The sequence below is a fragment of the Vombatus ursinus genome, unplaced genomic scaffold (genome assembly GCF_900497805.2).
Source record: "Vombatus ursinus unplaced genomic scaffold, bare-nosed wombat genome assembly UNPS02015255.1, whole genome shotgun sequence".
Lineage (NCBI taxonomy): Eukaryota > Metazoa > Chordata > Mammalia > Diprotodontia > Vombatidae > Vombatus > Vombatus ursinus.
Window position 1 is genome coordinate 8,869,543 of NW_020955033.1, and position 22,312 is coordinate 8,891,854.

A 22,312-nucleotide genomic window follows, 5' to 3' on the forward strand; every position below is an offset into this window, starting at 1 on the left:
AAAAGAGCATTCTTGGAGTTGGGGCTAAATAATCTTATATTATCTCTGTTGTTTACACTAGCTGAAAGTTCCACATTCTCCCCTACATGAACAAACATTTAGCTAGACTCAAATGACACTATTTGAAATGCTATCAGTTCCTGATGAGGTGTCAGAGCTACATAACTCTATAGAAGCATATAGCTGAATCCCATTTATTTTGTATATAAAGATACTAACCCCTAGAAAGGGGATGTAACTCACCCAATGTCACTTAGTAAGTTAGGCTAGCCATCACTTAAATAAACCATTAGGCTGGCATCCAATCAATGGATTTTTTAACTCTTTTAATTACCCAACTATATGTTACAATGAATGATGAGTAGATTTCTACTGCTCTGTAAAAATTAAACATTTTACTACTTAATTTTCAGGCCTATATCCTTCCATCCAAAATATAAAAGTGTTACCGTCTTCTTTCTAAAAATCTTTCCTACATGATTCTCTGAACATAAGTTTTCTCATCAATAAAATAAGCAAACACTGAAATCCTAAGATTTGCTGAAACTAAGGCTCTATATATGGACAACAAGGTGACTCACCTTCCTGAGTTAAAATCTAGCCTCAGACACTTACTAGCTATGTGACCCTGGGCAAGTCACTTAACCCTGTTTGCCTCAGTTTTCTCATCTGTAAAATGAGGAGAAGGAAATAGTGAACCATGCCAGTATCTCTGCCCAAGAAAACACCAAATGGGGTCATAAAGTGTCAGATATAACCAAAAAATGATTAAACAACATGGCTCTATATTTGCAGGCAAAAGGAAAAATTTTCTTGAATGTAAAGTTAGAAATATTAAGGTAATAATAATAAAAATAATAATAGTTAGCTTTTATATAGTGTTTCAAGGTTTGCAAAGTACTTTAAAATTCTTCTCATTTTATCCTCAAAACAACTCTGGGAGGTAAGTACTATTATTATCATTCCCATTCTACATATGAGAAAACTGAGGAAAAGAGATTAAGAGACCTGTTTAGTGTCACATAGCTAATAAGTTTCTGAGGCCAGACTTGAACTCATATTTCCCTAACTTCAGGTTCAGTGCTCTATTCTCTGCACCACCTACCTGCCCAGAAAATGGCTTAAGTTTAGCCAAACCATTACAACAAGAATTCCTTATGAGGAAGTAAAAAACATTCATATTGTAGAATTTTTAATGTAGTACTATATTTAAGGTTATACTATTTTGTGACTTTTTTGGGGAGGGGGCTAGGCAATGGGGTCAAATGACTTGCCTAAGGTCACACAGCTAGTAAGGGTTATGTGTCTGAGGCCGGATTTGAACTCAGGCCCCACTGACTTCAGGGCCGGTACGCTATCCACTGCACCCCCTAGCTGCCCCAATTTTGTGACGTTTTGAATTTAATATATCATTAATATTTTGACTTGCTCAGTCATTTCAGTCATGTCTGACTCTTTGACTTCTTGGCAAAGGTACTAGAGTGGTTCGCAATTTCCTTCTCCAGCTCATTTTATAGATGAGGAACTGAGGCAAACAGGGTTAAGTGACTTGCCCAGGGTCACACAGCTAGGAAGTGTACGAGCCCAGATCTGAACTCAGGAAGATGAGTCTTCCTAACTTCAAGCCCAGTCCTCTATCCACTGTACCACCCAGCTGCCTTGTTATGACATTACTATATCATCAATATTTTGAATTAATATTTATCATCACTTCTGGCTGAGAGCATCTGGCTCTCAGATTTTCTTTTCCAGTCCTAACCTCTCTCCTGACTTCTAGTCTTACATCTCTAACTGTTGACTTGGTATCTCAAACTAAATGTTCCATAGACATCTTTAAACTCAACTCCAAAACTGAACTCATTATCTTTCCCTCAAAACCCTCTCCTCTTCATAACTTCTCATTACTGTGGAAGGCACCATCATCCTCCCACTCACTCAAGCTCACGATCTAGTTGTCATTCCTGACTCTTTACTCTCTCTTAACCCCATAGCCGATCATTTGTTAATTCTGTCCTTTCTATCTATACAACATTACATGCCCGCGCGCACACACACATACCCACACACGTAAACACACATACACCCACACCCACACACACACATACACACACCCATCCCTCTCTCCTCTGACACTGCCAACACCCTGGTGCTGGTCCTTATCACCTGCATTATTACATAGCCTGCTAGTTGGTCTACCTTCCTTAAGTCTCTCCAGTTCATTTACTACAACTATCAAACTGATCTTCCTAAAATGTAGATCTAACCATATCACTTCCTATTCACTAAATTCCAGTGGCTCTTTGTTACCTTCAGGATCAAATACAGAACCCTATATTAGGTTTTTAAAGCCTTCATAATCTGGTTTCTTCCTAACTTTCTTGTAATCCAATGGCATTTCCCTGGCTTCCATCCAGTCCCAGATAAAGTCTCACCTTCTGCAAGAAACCTTTCTCAGTCCTCCTTAATCTTAGTAGCTTCTCTCTGACCCTATTCCCAATTTATCCTTTCTATATCTTGTTTGTACATGATTATTTGCAGCTTATCTCTCTCATTCGAGGATGAACTCAATAAGAGCAGAGATTATTATCATTATTATTACTATTACTATTATTTTTATTATTGTTATTATGCCTTTCTTTGTGTCACCAGTGCTTACCACAACGTTCAGAAAATATTAGGTTTTTGATAAATACTACTTGACCGATGGACTGATTTTATTAGTTAGTAACAACATAGATACATTATAGTTTCTCCTTTGCTTATGTGATTTTAAATAGTCGGCTGCATTTTCTAATGTGATTTTATTTTTAAATTCAAGGCCCAAATTTTTTCCAGTGGAATATTGTCACTGAAGTGTTTGTTCAGAAACTGTTTAATAATGTGTTGATGACGTATTAGAGCTTGGACTCCATGACCTCTAAGGTCCTTCCAAATTTAAGATTCTGTGAAATGACTTTTCCTAACTAATAAAGGAACTTAATAAAAAAAAATTAATTCAAATTTGCTGGAGCATATCCACTGCCTCTAACCAGACTTAATCCATAAAGGAAAAGGCTCTAATCTAAACTTTGTATCTTCCCCAGAAGTGCTCGTACACAGAAAGTACTTACTGATTGACTGAATGACTGGAGTCTAATTAGGAACCAGAAACCCATAGACTGGTATTCTTACTTCAGTGAAAATCATGCAAACAGAAGGGCTGCAAGGACAGGATGGACTCACCCTACCTGGAATCTCTCCTGAGAGATGTCAAGGGTATCAAGATTGGGCTTGAACTGTGACAGCAGCTTATTCAAGAAGAGTCTATGCATAAAATCCCATAATCTCTTTTTTTTAAAAAAAAGGAAAAAAAATGAGCTGAGGAATAAGTAACAACTAGCTTGGTAGAAAAACTGCTGTTGTTGTTCAGTTGTTTCAGTCTTGTCTAACTCTGGTTTTCTTGGCAAAGATACTGGAGTGGTTTGCCATTTCCTTCTCCATTGGATCCATTTTGTCAGGCAATCAGAAGTTAAGTGACTTGCCCTGGGTTACACAGCTAGGAAGTGTCTGAGGCTGAATTTGAACTCAGCTCTTCTAGACTCCAGGCCAAGTGCTATATGCACTGAGCCACCAACTGCCTCAGAAAGATTAAGATAGCATAATCAATTCAATTCAATAAACCTTTACTAAGCACAATATGTAAATTTTTTACATTGTGGCAAGATGCCAGAGTAACAGTGAACTATGTTGGAAAGAAAAATGATAAGCAATTTAGAAAGCCAAAGAAAACTTTGCCTCTCCAGTAACAGTGACCTTTTTGAAGGCCAAAAGAAAGATTTTCAACATATAGATAATATGTGTCATTAACAGTGGCTGAATTTAACCCCATAAATATAAATTTTTGCCAAACCACATAAAAACTTCTCCAAGAAGCAAGTTTTTCCTCAGATGGTTGATCCCACTGTGGTAACTTTGCAGTCTTATTTCTGGAAAAAATTTAAAAAGCATAAAGGAAAGATTTTTTTCAAACCTTAAGGCTGAAAGAAAATGAACCCAAAATACTATTATACTAACACTTTTTAATTATCCACAGTGTTGAGGGACAGTGAAAGCCTAGATAAATGAAATCCACAGTTGATCCAAAAGAATTGTCCAACAGTATCAAACTCCTCACCCTGGAGGCCTTACTCTTAAGATTAACAGTAAATGAGAAATAATGCTTCATAGGACTTAGAACTGGAAGGGAACCTACAGACTGGTATGTGTCTCACATCCTATACAAATCATTTTCTGGAGGTGTTAACAAGGAGTTAAATGGCTATGATGAAGGGGAAAAGTAAGAAGAAGAAGCAAGAGAGTTAGATGACCCTATAAAATGGACTATTTAGCCCCATGAATAATCAAGAATTGGCGATTATATCATCCTTAGTTGAGTTGTTTAAGCTCTCTCATTATTCCCAATAAAAATGCGAAATGCTTTGATAGTCTAATAACCTCTAAGGATGAACTCTTCACACCTCTGCTAATTTACTATTAAAAAAGTCATTTAGAATCACAAATATCCAGGATATGAAGTCATAGCCTTATATTCTACAGGCCTAATATTACATTCCTGCTTTCTGACTTTAATGATTCAGGTGATTGTGTGTTAATCTGACCTCTTCTCCAAAGCCACCAACAACCAACTTAAGTATTGCTGGATGCACTGAGACTCGGGTATTATGGAGAGTAAAATCCAAGCTGGAGTCCGGTAATTGGTTTTCTGGCTTTATTGGTCAGAGAGAAGCTGGAGATATTCCAAAGGCAGCACATTTGACCCCAGGGAAAAGAGGAAGCAAGAAGAGGAACTAAACTAAACCTTCTCCTGCCAAAACAGCACTGAAAAACTCCAAAGAAGTTATAATCAGCCTTCCCTTAACTGGAACAAAGGATGTGTTAGATAAGTCAGAAGGGCCTAAAGACGATTGCAGGAATAAACATGAAATGGCTGTTTTAATAAGCAAATTAAAAGGGGGGGGGGGGAATTTCAGACCAGAAATTCAACAGTTCTTCCTTATCCCCTATTTCATTCTCTCTTCTTATATCTAAACTAATTAGCAGTCTGAGCTTCTTTTAAAAGGGGAAAAAATACAGCTTACTACAAAACAAAAGATTATAATGAAAATTCAGGCATTTACTGTAGTCAAGAAACCATTTCTATTTTTTGGTCTTTATTGGGGAAAAAAAAAAAACATATGGTCAGAGGTGAAGCTGTCTCTGTCAGGGAGGTCCAAACTCCACCCTCTGTGCTGCTTTAACAATCATTTTGCAAGGAAACTAACTACTGTTTTATTATTTACCAAAGCAAGCTAGTTAGTTAATGATCAGCATGGCATTCTCCACTCCTAGTTACCCTTTAATTCAAACTAAAAAACACTGCATCAGGAAAATCAGTATGGGCATTTTTAGATCCTCCAATTCAGGAGATATTTTTAACTCTGAGCTTTCCATCCCCCTCACTCTTCAACTTCTATGCAGAAAACCAAGATCACCAGAGGATGGCTTCACCTACTCCATTCACTGAAAGGGTAACTTTAGAACAAGACTATTGCCGGCATTTCAAAGCAGCTCAGAAGAGTTCCCTGGCATCTGCTGTGAAACTAGGCATGGGGCCAAACCTATCCTGATTCCGATTCCCTGAAAAGACCTGCAGGGGAATTCAAACTTTGCAATCCTGAACTACAGGGAAACATTAAAGAAATCACCACTCCCCACAAAGGATTCACATAGATATATTTAGTATACACACACACACACACACACACACACACTCTTATTTTCATAGGTAGACAGATAGATAGCTACTGTTATTCAGTCGTTTCAGTCATGTCTGACTCTTGGTAACCCCATTTAGGATTTTCTTTTTTGGGGGGGGCGAGGAAAGGCAATGGGGGTTAAGTGACTTGCCCAGGGTCACACAGCTAGCTAGTAAGTGTCTGAGGCTGAATTTGAACTCAGGTCCCCCTGACTCCAGGGCTGGTGCTCTATCCACTGCGCCACCTAGCTGTCCCTTCCATTTAGGATTTTCTTGGCAAAGGTACTAGAGTGGTTTGTCATTTCCTTCTCCAGCTCATTTTACAGATGAGAAAACTGAGGTAAATGGGGTTAAATGACTTGTTCAGGGTCACACAGCTATAGAAGTAAGTATGTGTGTGTGTGTGTGTATATAAATATATATGGAAACACATATATGTGTGTATAGAAAGAGAAATATATAAATGTGTATATGGAGAAATATATGTATATATAAGTAGATATATATGTGTGTCTACATATAGAAATGGACAGCTACTGGCACAGTGAAGAGAGTGCTGGATCTGGAATAAAGATGAATCATTTTCCTGAATGCAAATCTGACCTCAGACACTTACTAGCTGTGGGATCCTTGGCAAGTCACTTAACCCTGTTTGCCTCAGTTTCCTCATCTATAAAATGAGCTGGAAAAGGAAATGGCAAACCATTCCAGTATTTCTGTCAAGAAAACCCCAAACAGGGTCACCAAGAATTGGAACGGCTGAAATGACTGAACAACAAAATATACAGAAATCTGTTTCTGTGAATATATAGAAATATGTATATATATAAAAATATGTATAGAGAGAAATATGTGTGTACATATATATGGAAATATGTGTGTTTAGATATAGACATTGATATAGCCTATAGATCTATACCTAAATGCAGACATAGATATAGATACATTCTTCACAAAGTCCTTTTCTCACAACCACCCAGAGAGGCAGGTCATGGAAATATTATCCCTATTTTATAGATGAGGAAACTGAGGCTCAAAGCAATCAGGTAATTTGTTGAGTAGCTAGTAAGTGCACAAGTCAGGCCTCAAATCAAATGTCACAAGTGCTAGATCAGAAATCAGAAGGGCTTGGCTCAAATCCTATTCCTGCTCTTTAACGACCTGTATAACTTCAGGCTTCACTTTACCTGTCTGGACCTCTGTTTCTTCATTTATAAGATGGTTGGACTAGGTGATCTGTGAGTCTAGCACTAAATCTATAACCCTAAGTTATTATAGGGAAATAAGGAAAAGGAATAAGCATTTACATAGCACCTACTACGGGTCAGGCACTGTGCTTTGCAAATATTATTTCATTTGTTCCTCACAACAACACTGGGAGGTAGGTTCTATTATTATCCCCATTTTACAGATGAGGAAACTGAGGCAAAGTGAGTGTTAAGTGACTTGCCTAGAGTCACACAGCTAGTAACTACCTGAGGCTGGATTTGAACTCAGAGCTTCCTGACTCTAGGCCCTGGACTCTATCCACTATACCATCCAACTGCCTCTATTATACTCATCTGCCTTAAGAAAATTGCAAGAGCTTCTGGTATAAATCTGTAACAATTTGAAGATGTGATGAAGGACCAAGATCTCACTATAGACCCATCCTGCGAACTGAAGATAAAGAAGTTTCTGCTTGGTCCTACACATAAGGTGACAACATTATGTGAATCCCTAACCTAAGCACATGTTATTCTAGCATGGAATAGGGTACCATGTCCCCATTTGGGTTAAAACTACCACTCCTGTCAAAGTGTTGCTAATAAAGGGGCTTATCATTCTTCAAAAGATACTGATTAAGCACTTATAATATGCAAATGACTGCTGCATCAACGGCTCCGTCTCCATCTTTCTGCTATATTCCCAAACATTTTCCAAGACCCTACTCAAATGTGTTTCCTCCATGAAGGCTACCCTGATCTCCCAAGTCAGAAATGATCTTTCCTTCTTCAGAATTATTATGTTACTTTTTAGCTCTTACATATATACTCCTATCAAGTTCTATCTTGTATCAGGCAATTTCTATAGTATCTCACATGCCTAAATTAGACCATAAGCTTCCTGAAGACAGGAATTATCTAATGCCTCTAGGCTTCACCAGACTGCCATAGGGGTCTATGACACAAAAACTTAAGGACTCTTGCCCTAAAAAGAATCTCTATGCTATTAGCAGTTTCAGTAAGAAAAAAAAATTAGAGAAATAAAGCCTTCTTATGATTGTAGGAAGTGATATTATAGTTTATTGGTTTTCATTTAGGAACACACATACCCTGTGAAGTATATATTATAGTTATTGTCCCCATTTTACAACACGAAACTGAGGCTTGAGAGATTTTAAGAGACCTGCCCATGGTCACATAGCTAGTAAGCATTAGAGATGGGATCTGTGTTCATGTGTGTCCAGCTTTCTAATCATTATACCACACTGTTCCTCTACAGCTTAGATAAGAACTAGCATTTACATAAAGCTTCAAGGTTTGTAAAGCACTTTACAGGTATAACCTCATTTTCCCCCCTTACAACACCCCTAGAGGGTAGGTGCCTCATTTTACAGATGGGGAATATCAACCTGACAAATAGGAATTGGAGACTGACCAGGACTGGGGAGTATGGAGGCAATGATAATACAGAAGAGCATGAAGTCCTGATGCCATTCAATGATGCCTTTCCTCTTTTCCTTTAAACCTTCATACAATACTCAGTATACCACTTGACTACTGTCAAGCAATAAAATGTAAAGATCAATAACTCGTTCTCCTTAAACCATCCCAATAATTTGGGTTTTAAAACTACTCTAAAACTTTCAGAAGTGTTCTCAAGTTTACCAGGGAAGAGATATGAAAAACACAAAACTCAGCCAAAACAAGTTAGAAAAAGCAGCTAGTGATGCCTACAACTCAACAGCAAAGGCAGCGATGACTAGAGAAAGGGACTCTGAATAACTTTTCTAATTTGGAAGGAAAAGTTTTACATCTGAGATGATCGTGACTCCATTATTTTATCTCCTTGCATCATATCTGGCAATTTTCTCAGCCTTGCAAGCCTGAGATCTGAGGGGGTCAGAAACCAGAAAGGGCATCTGTTCCAGAGTTTGGTGCCCAGTTTTCTGTCTGGAAAAGTAACAAAACAAAAAACAAAACAAAAAACCCCAACAACTCACAAAGGCGACAATGTGCAATAAAATGCGGCACCAAAAGAATTAGAGAGGCCGTGAATGTAATTTTTTTAAAAGTCATGGTGGGAGGACTCAGGAAATAATTGCTTAAGGAAAAAGGACATAAGGAAATTAAGTTTGAGGAAGAAAGTGGAATGAAGGATAGCTAAAATCCTGAGTTATTTTCTGTAAACTTGAGTCTTGTTAAAAGTCTATTTTAGATTGATAATTCGAAGTTACTCTGACAAACCCTAGGCTGAAGTGAACACTTTTACTGAGGAGAACCAGACACTTTTAATCCAAAGAGGGGCCTGGGTGGGCCACCCACAATATAAGAGAAATATCTATAGTCAGGATGACTTTGTAAAGTGTCCTGGCATTTTTCTCCATATGATGGTTCTAGATTGTCTACCCACAAATCTGTCCTGCAATATTTTTAAAGTGCGGAATGACAAGGATGGAAGAGTATAAGGGCATATGCCAAGAGGGAGATCTCACAAACCTCAATACTGGTTAAGCCCCATAGCATCTTATTTTGTAATACCTAAATGGTTTTTAAGAGTCTGCTTTTGTAGAATTGGGGCTTTGTCAATTTTGATATAAATTCAGCATGAAGAAATTTTTGATATGCTTTTAAAATACACCTGGTTTGGAGAACCTTATAGAAAAACTCAAATATTCCCACAGAAAGAGATTCCCCTTTCCTTAGAGTTTTAGATGAAAATGTCCACAAAAAATATGTAAACCAATAATCCCTAAAAAGGGATCCTTCGTGAGTCTTGAAATAAATTTCAAAAGGTCTGTGAATTTGTATAGGAAAAATAAATATATCATTATTACAATATAATTTGTTTCCTTTGTAATCCTATGGATCATACTTTATCCAAGGGTGGGGAATTTATGGCCTTGAGGCCACATGTGGCCCTCTAGGTCCTCAAGTGTGGCCTTTTGACTGAATCCAAACTTCACAGAGCAAATCCCCTTAATAAAAGGATTTGTTCTGTAAAACTAGGACTCAGTCAAAAGGCCACACTTGAGGACCTTGAGGGCCATATGTGGCCTCGAGGCCACAGGTTCCCCACCCCTGCAGGTTTATGCATTTAAAAACATTAATCTGAGAAGGGGTCCCTAGGCTGCCACAGGGGTCTATGAAACAAAAAGTTAAGAACTCTTGTCCTGAAAAAAGTTTCTATGCTATTAGCAGTTTGAGTTTAAAAAAAAAAAAAAAGGCAGCGAGAGAAGCCTTCTTAGGATTTCAGGATGTGATATTGAAGTTTATTGGTTTTCATTTAGGAACATACATAGCTATTTTTAGTTTATGATTCTTGACATCCAAGGCATTGTGAAAATACTTGTCCCAGCTGTTCCTGAGCAGATGCCAAAGAGTAAAAAACTGAGAAGCAGGACCAACATTGATGCCCCTAGAACTTAATTCAGGCCTCAACCCTATGTTTTCATTTCTTTAGTATGGATTTGACATCACACAAATACAATCAAATGAAAACTCATTGGAGATACTATCTAGATACTTGTTATATCTTAAGACAATCACGTTATCTGTCTTGGAAATTATTCTCCCCACCCCTTCTCCCCCTGACACACACCCAATTGAGCTTCCCTACCACCACCCTGTCAGAAACCAGGGAAGAAAGAAAATTACATGGTTTCTCAATAGATAGCAATGAAATATTGTCATGGAAAATAAACTAAAAAAAATCTGGGAAGCAGGTGGGACTAGTTCCAACGTGACTGACAAAACAAGGTGTGACTTTGTTATGGCCCCAGAGGAACAGAAGGCACAGGAGAATGGGCTCTGATTATTAAGAGTACATCTGGGTGGCAGAAGTAGAAGGGGACCCATGGGAGTCGGGGGTGGGGAAGCATCTTGAAAAATAAAAAATGAGAAAAGAAACAAATTAACATTCAAGTAACAAAAATGTTCAGATTTTTTTTAAGGTAGAAAATATTGCTGGAGAAAGGTCAGTTGTGTATTATATTACATTAAATGAATATGTGTTCTTTTTCATTACCAGAGAACTGAATAATTCTAAAAAGATGAAAAGGACCAAAAGAAAAAAAAAACCCAAACCATCCCTCCCATCAAGGGATTACAACATACAACAAATGGCTTAATTTTGTAAACCATAATGTCTCATACTCTGGAGGACATAAATAAGGAAAGATTGGGTGGGACAAGTACACTTCATAAGAACAACAAGAACCCAAAAAAAGGTGTGGTTCATAAAATAATCACTTGGTTTCTAAAATCCTCTTGTAAGCTTGTTAGAAAAGGGGTATGCTGTGACTGGATGCATTTACAATTCTCAGTCAATGATATTAATCCATGACTGTGAGGAAGAAAGGCCATTTCTGTGTCATAAAGACTGGAGATCAAAGAAGGAGGGTTCAAAGGTCACCCCTACTCTAAAAAAATAGAGCCTTATAATGTATCAGAGCTATAATTTCAGGTGACAATGAAACAAGGCCCAAAGGGAGTTATTTGTGACCTTTATTGAGGTCGTTGGTTATATTTGAATAGCTCACTGAAAGTCAGAATGGTAGAAAACAAGTATCTTGAGTGTGGGGCATGTGTGTGTATGTGCAATTTTATGTAATTAGTAGTTAATATTTATTAATTAGTAGAACATTATTTTTCAAACCATAATTTTAGCACACATTCTTGAAGAAAATATATCAAAAAATACTGTTTTCATTCATTTATCATTTTCTATTTTGAAATCATGAACCCTTCCAGCAAAGAAATAAATATATATGAAATGAAAGAAATTCTATTTCAGCTTAATATATAATCAGAGCCAAATATGTGCCTGTTTTTAATGTGAAAGATTTTAAAGTGATTGTGCTTTTCCAACAATTTTCACTATTTCAGTCTCCCAGAACCTCTTGGCCTGCCTGCTGTTCCCTGAACTCTGCATTCCATATCCTGACTCTTTGCCTCTGAAGATGCCGTCCCCTTACCCTCCATAGCTGAAATGCTTTTCCTCCTGTATAGAGGCTGCAGACACTCTACCTCTTCTGGCTTTCCCTTTACCCATCTCTCTCCCTTGATCCTTCCAATCTCAGATCTCCATTAGGGCAGGCCACCCTCTCCCCCATTACTTTCATTTCAGCCATCTTCCATGAAATTAGTATACATTCACATTTGTTATTAGCTATTTCATATAGGTATGCCCTCTCTCCTCAACTAAATGGTCAACCCTATGAAGCACATCTATTTCTCTTCTATTCCTTATATCATCCAGTAAGAAGAGTGAGGTGCACACTACAGTCACTAAATAACAGTTGAGGATTGGTACAATAGCTTTATTTGACTATTATGCATTTGAGAATTATGTTGTATTCCATACCCACCATAGTAATCCAACCCATTTCCATTTTAGCTATACTATTTACAAAGGAACTGGTTGATAAACATTTAAGCAAATCAATGTTTGGGGGAATTCTTACAAAATGTAATCCTTTCCCTATTCCACTCAGTTCGACAATAGCTTTTTTCTTACTGAATACTTCTACTCAAAGCTACAGAAGACATTATAAGAACTTTGGAATTTCCTATCGTTCTGGTACAGTGAACTATGCCGAGTCAGGACTGGGACATTTATAAAGATAATGGTAGAAAATTAGTAATGTCCAGTGTAACTAAGAAAAGAACAAGTGGCCCCCTCCAGTGGAAGGTAAATTTTGCTTGATAGTATGCATATCACAGGAAATGGTCATGATTTATCCAGCCATTGCTTGTAACTCAGCCAGAGATTTGTTTTGACAGCACCACAAAGAATTCTAGAAGCTCAGAATTACAAGTTTCTTCATAGGTCTTCAAGTCAACCCTTTTTTTTTTTAAATTTTGAATTTAACACATACCAAACACAACTACTATTTCCATATACAAAGGTTGTAGAGGGCTGGTGTCTTGTTGATCTGTTCATATGGGTTTTCAATTAGAAAGAAATAAGAAGGAAAAAAATCATCCCCCATATTTTTTGCTAAGCTAGATACCACAGAAAGTAGCATATATGACACAAGGAAAATAAGAATATCAGCAGGAATATCAGCAGAGAAATAGGATTCTGTATATGAAAAAGTCTTAGTAATTACAGACTGTTATCCACATAAATGTACGTTGCATGAGTAATAAAAAAGAAAACAAAATGTCTCAAAGACTTGATTGGCTATGACTAGTGATTATAACACGGCAAGGGAAGGAAGAATAGGAAGGAAGAAAGGAAGGATTTGTCTTTCATTTAAACAAAACAGATTAAAGCAATGTACATCAAGAAGACAAACTTCAGGAAGGAAGACCATGAATCAAAATGGGCAGGCTCAGTGACAGCATTTGGGAGAAGAACAAAGAAGGAAAAACAGAAGCTTTAGTGTGATAGGATGATATATAGATAGACTTATCTGGTTATAAGGAGGAAAAGACCAGGGAAATAAATCAGATTGCTGTAGTTCAGTTAGTTATTTCAGTCATGAATGACTCTTTGTGATCCCATTTGGGTCTTTCTTGGAAAAGATAACTGAAGTCATTTGCCGCTTTTTTTTTTTTTTTTTGGCGAGGCTATTGGGGTTAAGTGACTTACCCAGGGTCACACAGCTAGTAAGTGTCAAGTGTCTGGTCTGAGACCGGATCTGAACTCAGGTTCTCCTGACACCAGGGCCGGTGCTCTATCCACTGCACCACCTAGCTGCCCCTGCCACTTTCTTCTTCAGCTCTTTTGACAGATAAGGAAACTGAGGTAAATAGGGTTTACTGACTTGCCCAAGGTCACACAGTTAGGGATTGTCTGAGATCAGATTTGAACTCAGGAACATGAGTTTTCCTGACTCCAGGCCTGGCACTCTATCTACTGCACCATCTAATTGCCCATTAATAAGTCAGGGGAATGCTAATGGAGTAGATTTGGATGTCAGCGGTTCATTTGACAAAGTCTCTCATAATATATGAAATCTCTCACTTCACCTCTAGCTCACTCTTAAGTTTGCTCCCCTTCCACACAGCTTATCCCAGTATGTTCTGTCTTCCCCTATTAAAATGTAAACTCTTTGAGCAGGGACTGTTCTTGTTTTTTGGTTTTAAATTCCCAATGTTTAGCATAGTGCTTGACATACAGTAAGTGCTTAATCAATGTTCAATTCATCTGTCTATTTTTCTAGTATCTTTATGGATAATATAAAATTAGATAATGTACTGATTTTTCTTCTTGTGCAACTAGGGTTTTCCTCCCTATAGGCACTTTAGAAAAGTCAGGATGTCCAGTTTATTTCTCTAGCTATCTTTTTTCCTATACTTCCCTCCATCCCCACTCATCCAACTACTACTATGTCACCTTTTCTACTCAATAAATTCCAGTGGCTTCCTATCACCTACAGAATCAAAGCCCTTCATAACCTAGCCCCCTCCTATCTTTCCAGTCTTCTTACACCTTACTCCCCAATACATACTCTTCGATTCGACGACACTGCCCTCTTGGCTGTTCCACAAACAAGACACTCCACCTTTCAGCTCTGGGCATTTTCTCTGGCTGTTCCTCCATGCCTAGAATGTTCTCCCTCTCCATCTCCACCTACTAGTTTCTCTGGATTCCTTTAAGTCCCAACTAAAATCCCATATTCTACAGGAAGTCTTTCCCAAACCCTTTTATTTCTAGTGCCTTTCCTTCTCTTAATCATTTTTTATTTATGCTGTATATAGCTTTTTCCATCTGTTTTTTTTTGATTATCATCTCCCTCATTAGATTGTGAGTTCTTTGATGGCAAATTGCCCTTTGCCTTTCTTTGTATTCCCTGAGTTGATAGAAATGTTAAAATTATTAGGACATAACTGAATCACTTCAGATTATTGGTAGAAGAGATCATTTTGTTGAGTCAGTCAATACACATTTATTATGTGTTTATGATGTGCCAGGTACTGGGAATACAAAGACCAAAAGGCTGAGGGTAGTACCAAAAAAGGTACTCCAATTCTCAAAGCTAATGGTATGTGAGATGCTTAAGCACATGCCTTCAACATCTGTAATGAGTACAAAAACAAAGATCACTACAACAAAAAGCACTATGAGTATTATGGGCTCTTGAATGGTAAAACATCATCTTGTTCTGGTTGACATTTTATGAAACATAAGACTAAAGACTCAATAATCAGACTTATTTTTATACTCAGGATGCAGTTTTTCTGACCTAAAAATTAGCCCCAAATAAAACGGACTTTAAAAAAATGAGTTAGCATCATAATTTCTAAAATTCAACATGTGGCAAGGAAAAAGAGGGACAGCTATGTAAAACAGATGCCTCAGACAGGGAGATACCTGATGGCAGGCCCCTGCCTCAAGGAAGATCCCTGCATGCACACTACTCAAAGAACACAGATATACTTGTGCAAGGTCATCTTAAGGTGTGAATGATTACAAATTTAATTTAGAAGTACAAGCTTATAATATGAAAATATGGTTTGCATGATTTCACATGTATAATTGATATCATTTCACTTGCTTCTCAGTGAGTGGGGGAGGGGTTGGAGGGAGAGAATGCGGAACTCAAAAATTTTTTTTAAAAAATGCTTAAAATAAATAAATAAACAATAAGTCAAAGTTTAAAAAAAAAGTGCAAGCCTATAGTGGAGATTCTAGATGAAAATATTCCAAAAGAGCAGATTTGTTTTAGATTAGCAGGAACTTGGCTTTAGAGGAATTCATAAATTAAGAAAGACCTTTCAGAGAGGTATAATTGGGGTCATGTGCCTAAGTGAATAATGTTAAGTGGAAGGCTAAGAAAAACTTGGAAAGGCTTATATGAACTGATGCTGAGTGAAGTGAGCAGAAGTAAAAGAATATTGTACAATAATAGCCACATTGTGAGATGACTAACTTTCATAGACTTGGCTGTTCTCAGCAATGCAAAGATCTAAGACATCTCCAAAAGACTCATGATGGAAAATACTATCCACCTCCAGAGAAAGAACTATGGCATCTGAATGAATATCAAAGAATACTATTTGATCTCTTTTTTTTTCTTTTGTTGTTTTGTTTTGTTTCTTGTTTCTCGTGGTTCCTCTCATTGGTTCTAATACTTCTTTACAATATGACTAATGCGAAAATATGTTTAACATGAATGTACATGTAGAGCCTATATCAGAATGCACGCCGTCTTGGGGAGGGGGAGAGGAAGAAAGTTGAGAAGATTGAAAACTCAAAAGCTTATGGAAGTGAACACTGAAAACTAAAAATAAATAAATAAATTAAAAAAAAAAAAAAGAACTCCTAGAACAGGGATTCTTAACCTTTTTTTTGTATCCTGGACAGATTTGGCAGTCTAGTGAAGTTTATGGATTCCTTCTCAGAATAATGTTTTTAAATGCATGAAATAAAATACAAAAGAGATCAATCATATTGAAATATAGTGGTCAAACTGAAAAACAAATTCACAAACTCCAGGTTAATGTTCTCTAACCTAGAGAAATGATCCTAGGGTAAACGAGTTGTTACCCCTCCCCACAAAGGATAAATGGAAGAGTAGAGAAAGGGTTGTTCAAGAAAGGAACTACCCTTGAGTTCATGAAAATGTATGTGTATTCAGTGTTGAAGAGTTAGAAAAAGGTTCTACTCCATTAGCATCATAGAGAGGTTTTCAAAATCAGTTTAAATATATATATCAGAAAAATTCTGTGGCTTTAAGGCTCTGTTTGATCTTAGGAGTATGGATTTGTATGCTTGGCAAATTTTATTAGAGAATCATTGAAACTTAAGGAAAAAATAATCCATTTACAAAGTATATTATACATAATCAATAATGCAATTGAAACGTCCACAAAAATTCATCTGGTAATTTTCCAGAATATATATTTATGCAAGTTTTACCTGGAAGTGTTTTGTTAGAAGCAGCACTCTGATGCCTCCAAAAAGTTATGGCAGACCGCTCTCTGTTCTGTAATCGATTTAACCTTTCTGCTAGTCCTCCCCTATTGAGGGAAAAAAAAATGTTTAAATTAGTCAAGAATTAGTATTCCATTTGGCAAAGAGGTAAACTATACAACAAGAGTAATTTTTGGTCCCCTTAAGTCAAATGTTTTAACCTTATAGGTATCCTGTCATAGAATTCTCCTCAGAGCTTTATCTCTATAATAGAGAGCTTTGACTTCTAGAGGAAAAAAAAGAAGAAGAAATATAGATCTGTACTTCTTTTGTGTTGGATCATTGTAACTTCAAGTTCAATCAATCTGTCCACAAGCATTTATTGAGCACCTACTACGTGCCAATCACTGTGATACATTCTGGACATTCAAAGACAAAAATGAAACAGCCTCTGATCTAGAGGAACTTAAATTTTATCAGAAGAAACAATATATACATTTATAGGTTCATGGAGAATATATATACAATTGATAAGGTGTTATTTGCATCAATAGGAAAACTCTAGGAGCTTTTCAAGTACAAACAGAGGCAAAATGCTACTACTAGTTGATATAATCATAGAAACGCTATAGTAAGAAGAAATGAGAATAAATGTAGAGGTAAACATATCATCAAAGATAAGACAAAATAAACTCTATCTGCATATAACATGAGGGTCTATTTAGAAAATACAAGTGAATCAGCAAATAAAATAAGACAACAACTTCATTAAGTCAGCAGGATACAAAATAAATTCACAAAAAATCATGAGTATTTCTATACAGTACTAATAAAAGCCAAGAAGAAATGGTATGACAAATTATAATCAAAGTAATTACAAAAAGCATAAAATATCTGGAAGTACTCTACCAAGACATATGGATCATACACAAATACAACTACAAAACACACTTGATATAAATAAAGGGAGATTTGCATAAGGGCTTGTATTTTGGATGTGCCAATATAGTAAAAAAATGACATTACCAGAGTCTATTTACAAATGTAGTGCTTAACCAATAATTGCCTACAGATAACTTTATAAAAAATTATGCAAAATATTTAAAAATTCATTTAGAAGAACAAAGGTCTAAACCTAAAGGGAAATAATGAGAAAAAGTACAAGTGAAGGGAGTATAGTATTATAAGACTTCAAACTATACTATAAAATATTAGACAAGTCAACAAAAGTCTGCAAGCGCTTACTATGTGATAGGCATGGTACTAAGTGCTGGGGATACAAAGAAAGGGAAAAATAATCTCTATACTCAAGGAAGTCACAATCTAATAGGGAAGTTAATATGCAAACAGCTATATACTAACAAGAAATATAAAGGATAAATTGGAGATAATCTCAGAGGGAAGGAATTACCATTAAGAAGGACTGGGAAAGGTTTCTCGGACAAGGTAGGATTTAAGCTGAGACATGTAGAGAGCTACGGAAGCCAGGAGGCAGACACGATGAGGGAGAGAATGTCAAGCATGAAGGATAGTCAGTGAAAATGTTTGGGGTTAGGAGACAGAGTATCTTGTTCCAGGAACAGAAAGTAGGCCAGAGTGGATTTTAAATTCCTTGGAGCCGGGTAAAACATCAAGTCAAGAGGCATTTAGTAAGTGCTGACTTATGGATCAGGCACTACACTGAGAGCTGGGAACGCAAATACAGCAGAAAATAAGACAGTTCCTTGTGCCCTCTAGGAGATAATTTTCTAATGGGGGAAGACAACACATAAAAGTTAGCCCAAGTGAGGGCATGGTAGAGAAAGCCTGGAGAGTCAGGAAAGAATGAAGACACGGCTGAGTTGAGCATTCTCCTTCAAATGGAGTTCCTCAGAAGAACTGGACAATTAAAGGAAAGGACCACAGGGACAGAGAGTACTTCCAGTGTAAGAAATCCAGAGGTGAAGTGAACTTCCATGGCATGAAAAATAAAGTCAGAGGGTCAGGAGGAGTAGGTGGAGTTGAGGAATGAGGGTTCGCCAGAAAAAATACCTAGAGCCTTGCTGCTCATGGAGCAGTAAGGAGGCTAGTGTCAATGGATTGAAAAGTATGTGTTGGGGATTAAGGTGTAAAGGTAGGAGGGGAATAGGTTATGAAAGGCTTTCTATGCCAAACAGAGAATTTTGTATTTGATCCTGAAAGCAATAAGGGAGCCACTAAAGTTTACTGAGTAGGGGAGTGACATAGTTGGACCTACACTTTAGGAAAATCACTTTGGTGGATACAAAAGCCAAATGGAGGATTTTATATTTGATCATGGGAGTGATGGGGAGGCATTATAATTTATTTAATAGCAATCATCAAAACAATTTGGTCCTGTTTAAAAAAAACAAACAAACCAGGAAAGGAGATCCTTAGAAGAGACCAGATACACATAAAGCAGGAGAGTCATTTCCCAAAAGATAAGCAGTTGAAGGATCTACACCAGGTTTTCAGAAGAAATTCAAACTGTAAATGACGACATGAAAATATCCTTCAAATCACTAATAACAAGAGAAATAGAAATTAAAATAACTAAGGTTTTACTTCATACTACGCCAAATGGCAAAGGTGACAAAAGAGGAGAAAAATCAATATTGGATGGGCTGTGAGAAATACTGTGGGAAGCTGTGAGATACCGGTGGAGCACACTGATAGAGGAATGGTTAGAAAATATCCATATATATATATATATATATATATATATATACATATATTACTACTGTTGTCCAGTCATTTCAGTGGAATCTCACTCTTTGTGACCTTGTTTGGGGTTTTCTTGGCAAAGAGTGGCTTGCCATTTCCTTCTTCAGCTCATTTGACAGATGAGGAAACCAAGGTAAACAGGGTCAAATGACTTGCCTAGAGTCACACAGCTAGTGTCTGAGGCTGGATTTGAACTAAGGAAGACTCATCTTCCTGACTCTATACCTGGTACTCTATCCACTGCCCCACCTAGCTGCCCAATATATAACTATAATGGGATACTATTGCACGGTATGAAATGATGAATAGAGAAAAACATGGGAAGATTTATATAGACTAATGAAGACCAAAATAAGCAGATTCAAGAGAACAATGTACATAACCATGGCAATGTAAACAAAAAGATCACTAAAATGAAGTAAAACTCTAAGTAACATAAAACCAATGAAGTTACCAAGGAAAAGATAATGAAACAGACCTTCTCTTGGCAGACAGTCAGAGCACTAATTATCAGATGTGGTCACTGCACTGAGTATTTTTGCTCAACTTTTTTCCTTTATCACAAGGCGAGATTCAATGTAGAGTGTCTATGTGAAATAATCATGATGTAAAGACATCAAAGAACAATAAGATTTTTTTTTTAAAAAAAGATTGACGATCAAAGTCAGCGTCTTCTTCACTTTTATCCATGTTCTATTCTTTTCAGCATCAAAGACTTGCTTAAACAGGTCACATTAGAGCTCTTCTAACTGTACCTTCCTTATCCTTTCTTCTAATTTGACCTTTTCTCAAATTAGTCTATAATCTGACTATAAATGAACAAGTAATTCTGAAATTACTCCTATCCACATCAATAATCAGGTACTTCCGGTCGCTTAAGATATATTTCATTTTGTGTGATATTGTTGAGTGTTTATCATGACTGGCACCAAAAGATTGTTTCTGGGAAAAATTATTCATAAGATATGAGGCTACATAAAACAAGGCTCTGGCCTCTTTAATTTCTTCATTCCTTTTTTCACTGTCCTGTGGCAACCAAAGATTAAGGATGATGTTGAACAGGTTGAGAATACCTTATCAGATTCTTTATAAAATTTCTCTACTTCTTCATCCTCTGCAACAAATGTTGGCACATAAGCAGTGATTATCTTAACAGAAGTCTTTTTGTTTATGCTCGTCATGAGCACTGAAAGATGAGACGGCCAAAACATCCCATGAAATTAATTTCTTGCGCTGTTACATATACCATGAAACCACTTATACCAACTTTTTCATTTCCCTCTGTAGAAACCTGTAAGCCAGTCTTCAATTTCACTGAAACTCTTCATTTCTTCTGGTTTCACTGATAGCAAGAATGTCACTCCTGATAAGGTTCAGTTCTTGTAGAAATATATCAATTTGTTGGTCTTTGAATAAGGATCTCATATTTAGAGTACCAAAAGTTATATCCACATACAGTCTAAATTATATGAATCCGGGACCCTTCTGCTTCTTTCCACCATCATCAATGCAGATTTGGAAGGGAGTAGCACAAGACTGGTGGTCATTTTGTATTTCTAAAAAAATTTTTTGTGGGTTGCTATGTCCATATTTCCTGGATTTCTTTGCCCTATTTAATGAGGAAAAAGTCCTTGGACAGCTGGTACATTCTCTTGCCAAAACTGTACTTGAAGCCTTTCCAGCGCAACTGGCATAACCTTTGGGAATCCAGGCGGACCTTCACACAAGAAAGAAGTATTGGTCTCAGTTTCCTCCCCTGTAAAGTGGGAATAATAATAATACCTATCTTCTAGGGTTGTTGTGAGGATCAAATGAAATAATATAATATATATCCAGTGTTTTGCAAGCCTTAAAGCATTACATAAATGCTAGCTATCATTATTATTATTAATATATTTTTTTTTTGCTTTTTGGTGAGGCAATCGGAGTTAAGTGACTTGCCCAGGTTCACATAGCTAGTAAGTGTCAAATGTCTGAGGCTGGATTTGAACTCAGGTCCTCCTGACTCCAGGGTCAGTGCTGTATCCACTACGCCACCTAGCTGCTGCCACTAGCTATCATTATTATTATTAACTACTAAAGAGCAGAGCAACTGTTGAAGAGAAACGCTATAGTAGCAAGGGACTATTCAGTAATCCCTGTCAACCATTTAAATCTCATCTGATCATTCAGAAATCTGTGTTTGATAAGCTAAATTTCCATAATCTAATTATGTCTACATGAAAATTTATAACGAACTTTAAAGTTTATAAGGCACTTACCACACATTAACATTATCTGTTTTATTTTGTTTTCATTTATTCTGTTAAATATTTCACAATTACATTTTAATCTGGTTCAGGCAGCACTTGTTAGCAACATGTTTGACATCTCTGAGTTAGAACAAGGCTAAATAGTACATGGCTAGAATCTCTACTGCCCTTTATGTCAAAATATTAAATACAGGATAAGAAAAAGACTGATTGGGCATGAACATGCTCAAAATAAAACAAAGATCTAAGGTAGAGCTAAAGGAAATCTGGTAATAAAATTAAAATAAAAGATCATTGTCTACTTTCTTTTAATTTGGTTTTCACAAGACTTTAATGGGAAATCCAATGTACCTACTCTAAGATAAAGGTTGTCTTTTGTGGGTAGAAATAGAGAAGGTAGAAATGACTAAAACAGAAAGAGTAAATGAAGGATGAGTCCCACAAAAATTGAGTAAGTTGAATAAAATTCTCTTAAGCAATTTTCTACACTGTGGGG

General features: G+C 36.8%; 1 protein-coding gene across 4 annotated transcripts in view; it reads right to left on the minus strand.

The window, feature by feature from the left end:
- Positions 1-22,312, minus strand: part of LOC114031900 (DNA repair-scaffolding protein-like) — a 556,996-nt gene that overhangs the window by 379,702 nt on the left and 154,982 nt on the right. For all 4 annotated transcript variants that reach the window (XM_027847097.1, XM_027847098.1, XM_027847099.1 and 1 more), the window contains exon 7: positions 16,847-16,947. In XM_027847097.1, coding sequence (XP_027702898.1) covers positions 16,847-16,947 — 101 coding nt within the window. The remainder of the gene's footprint in view (positions 1-16,846; positions 16,948-22,312) is intronic.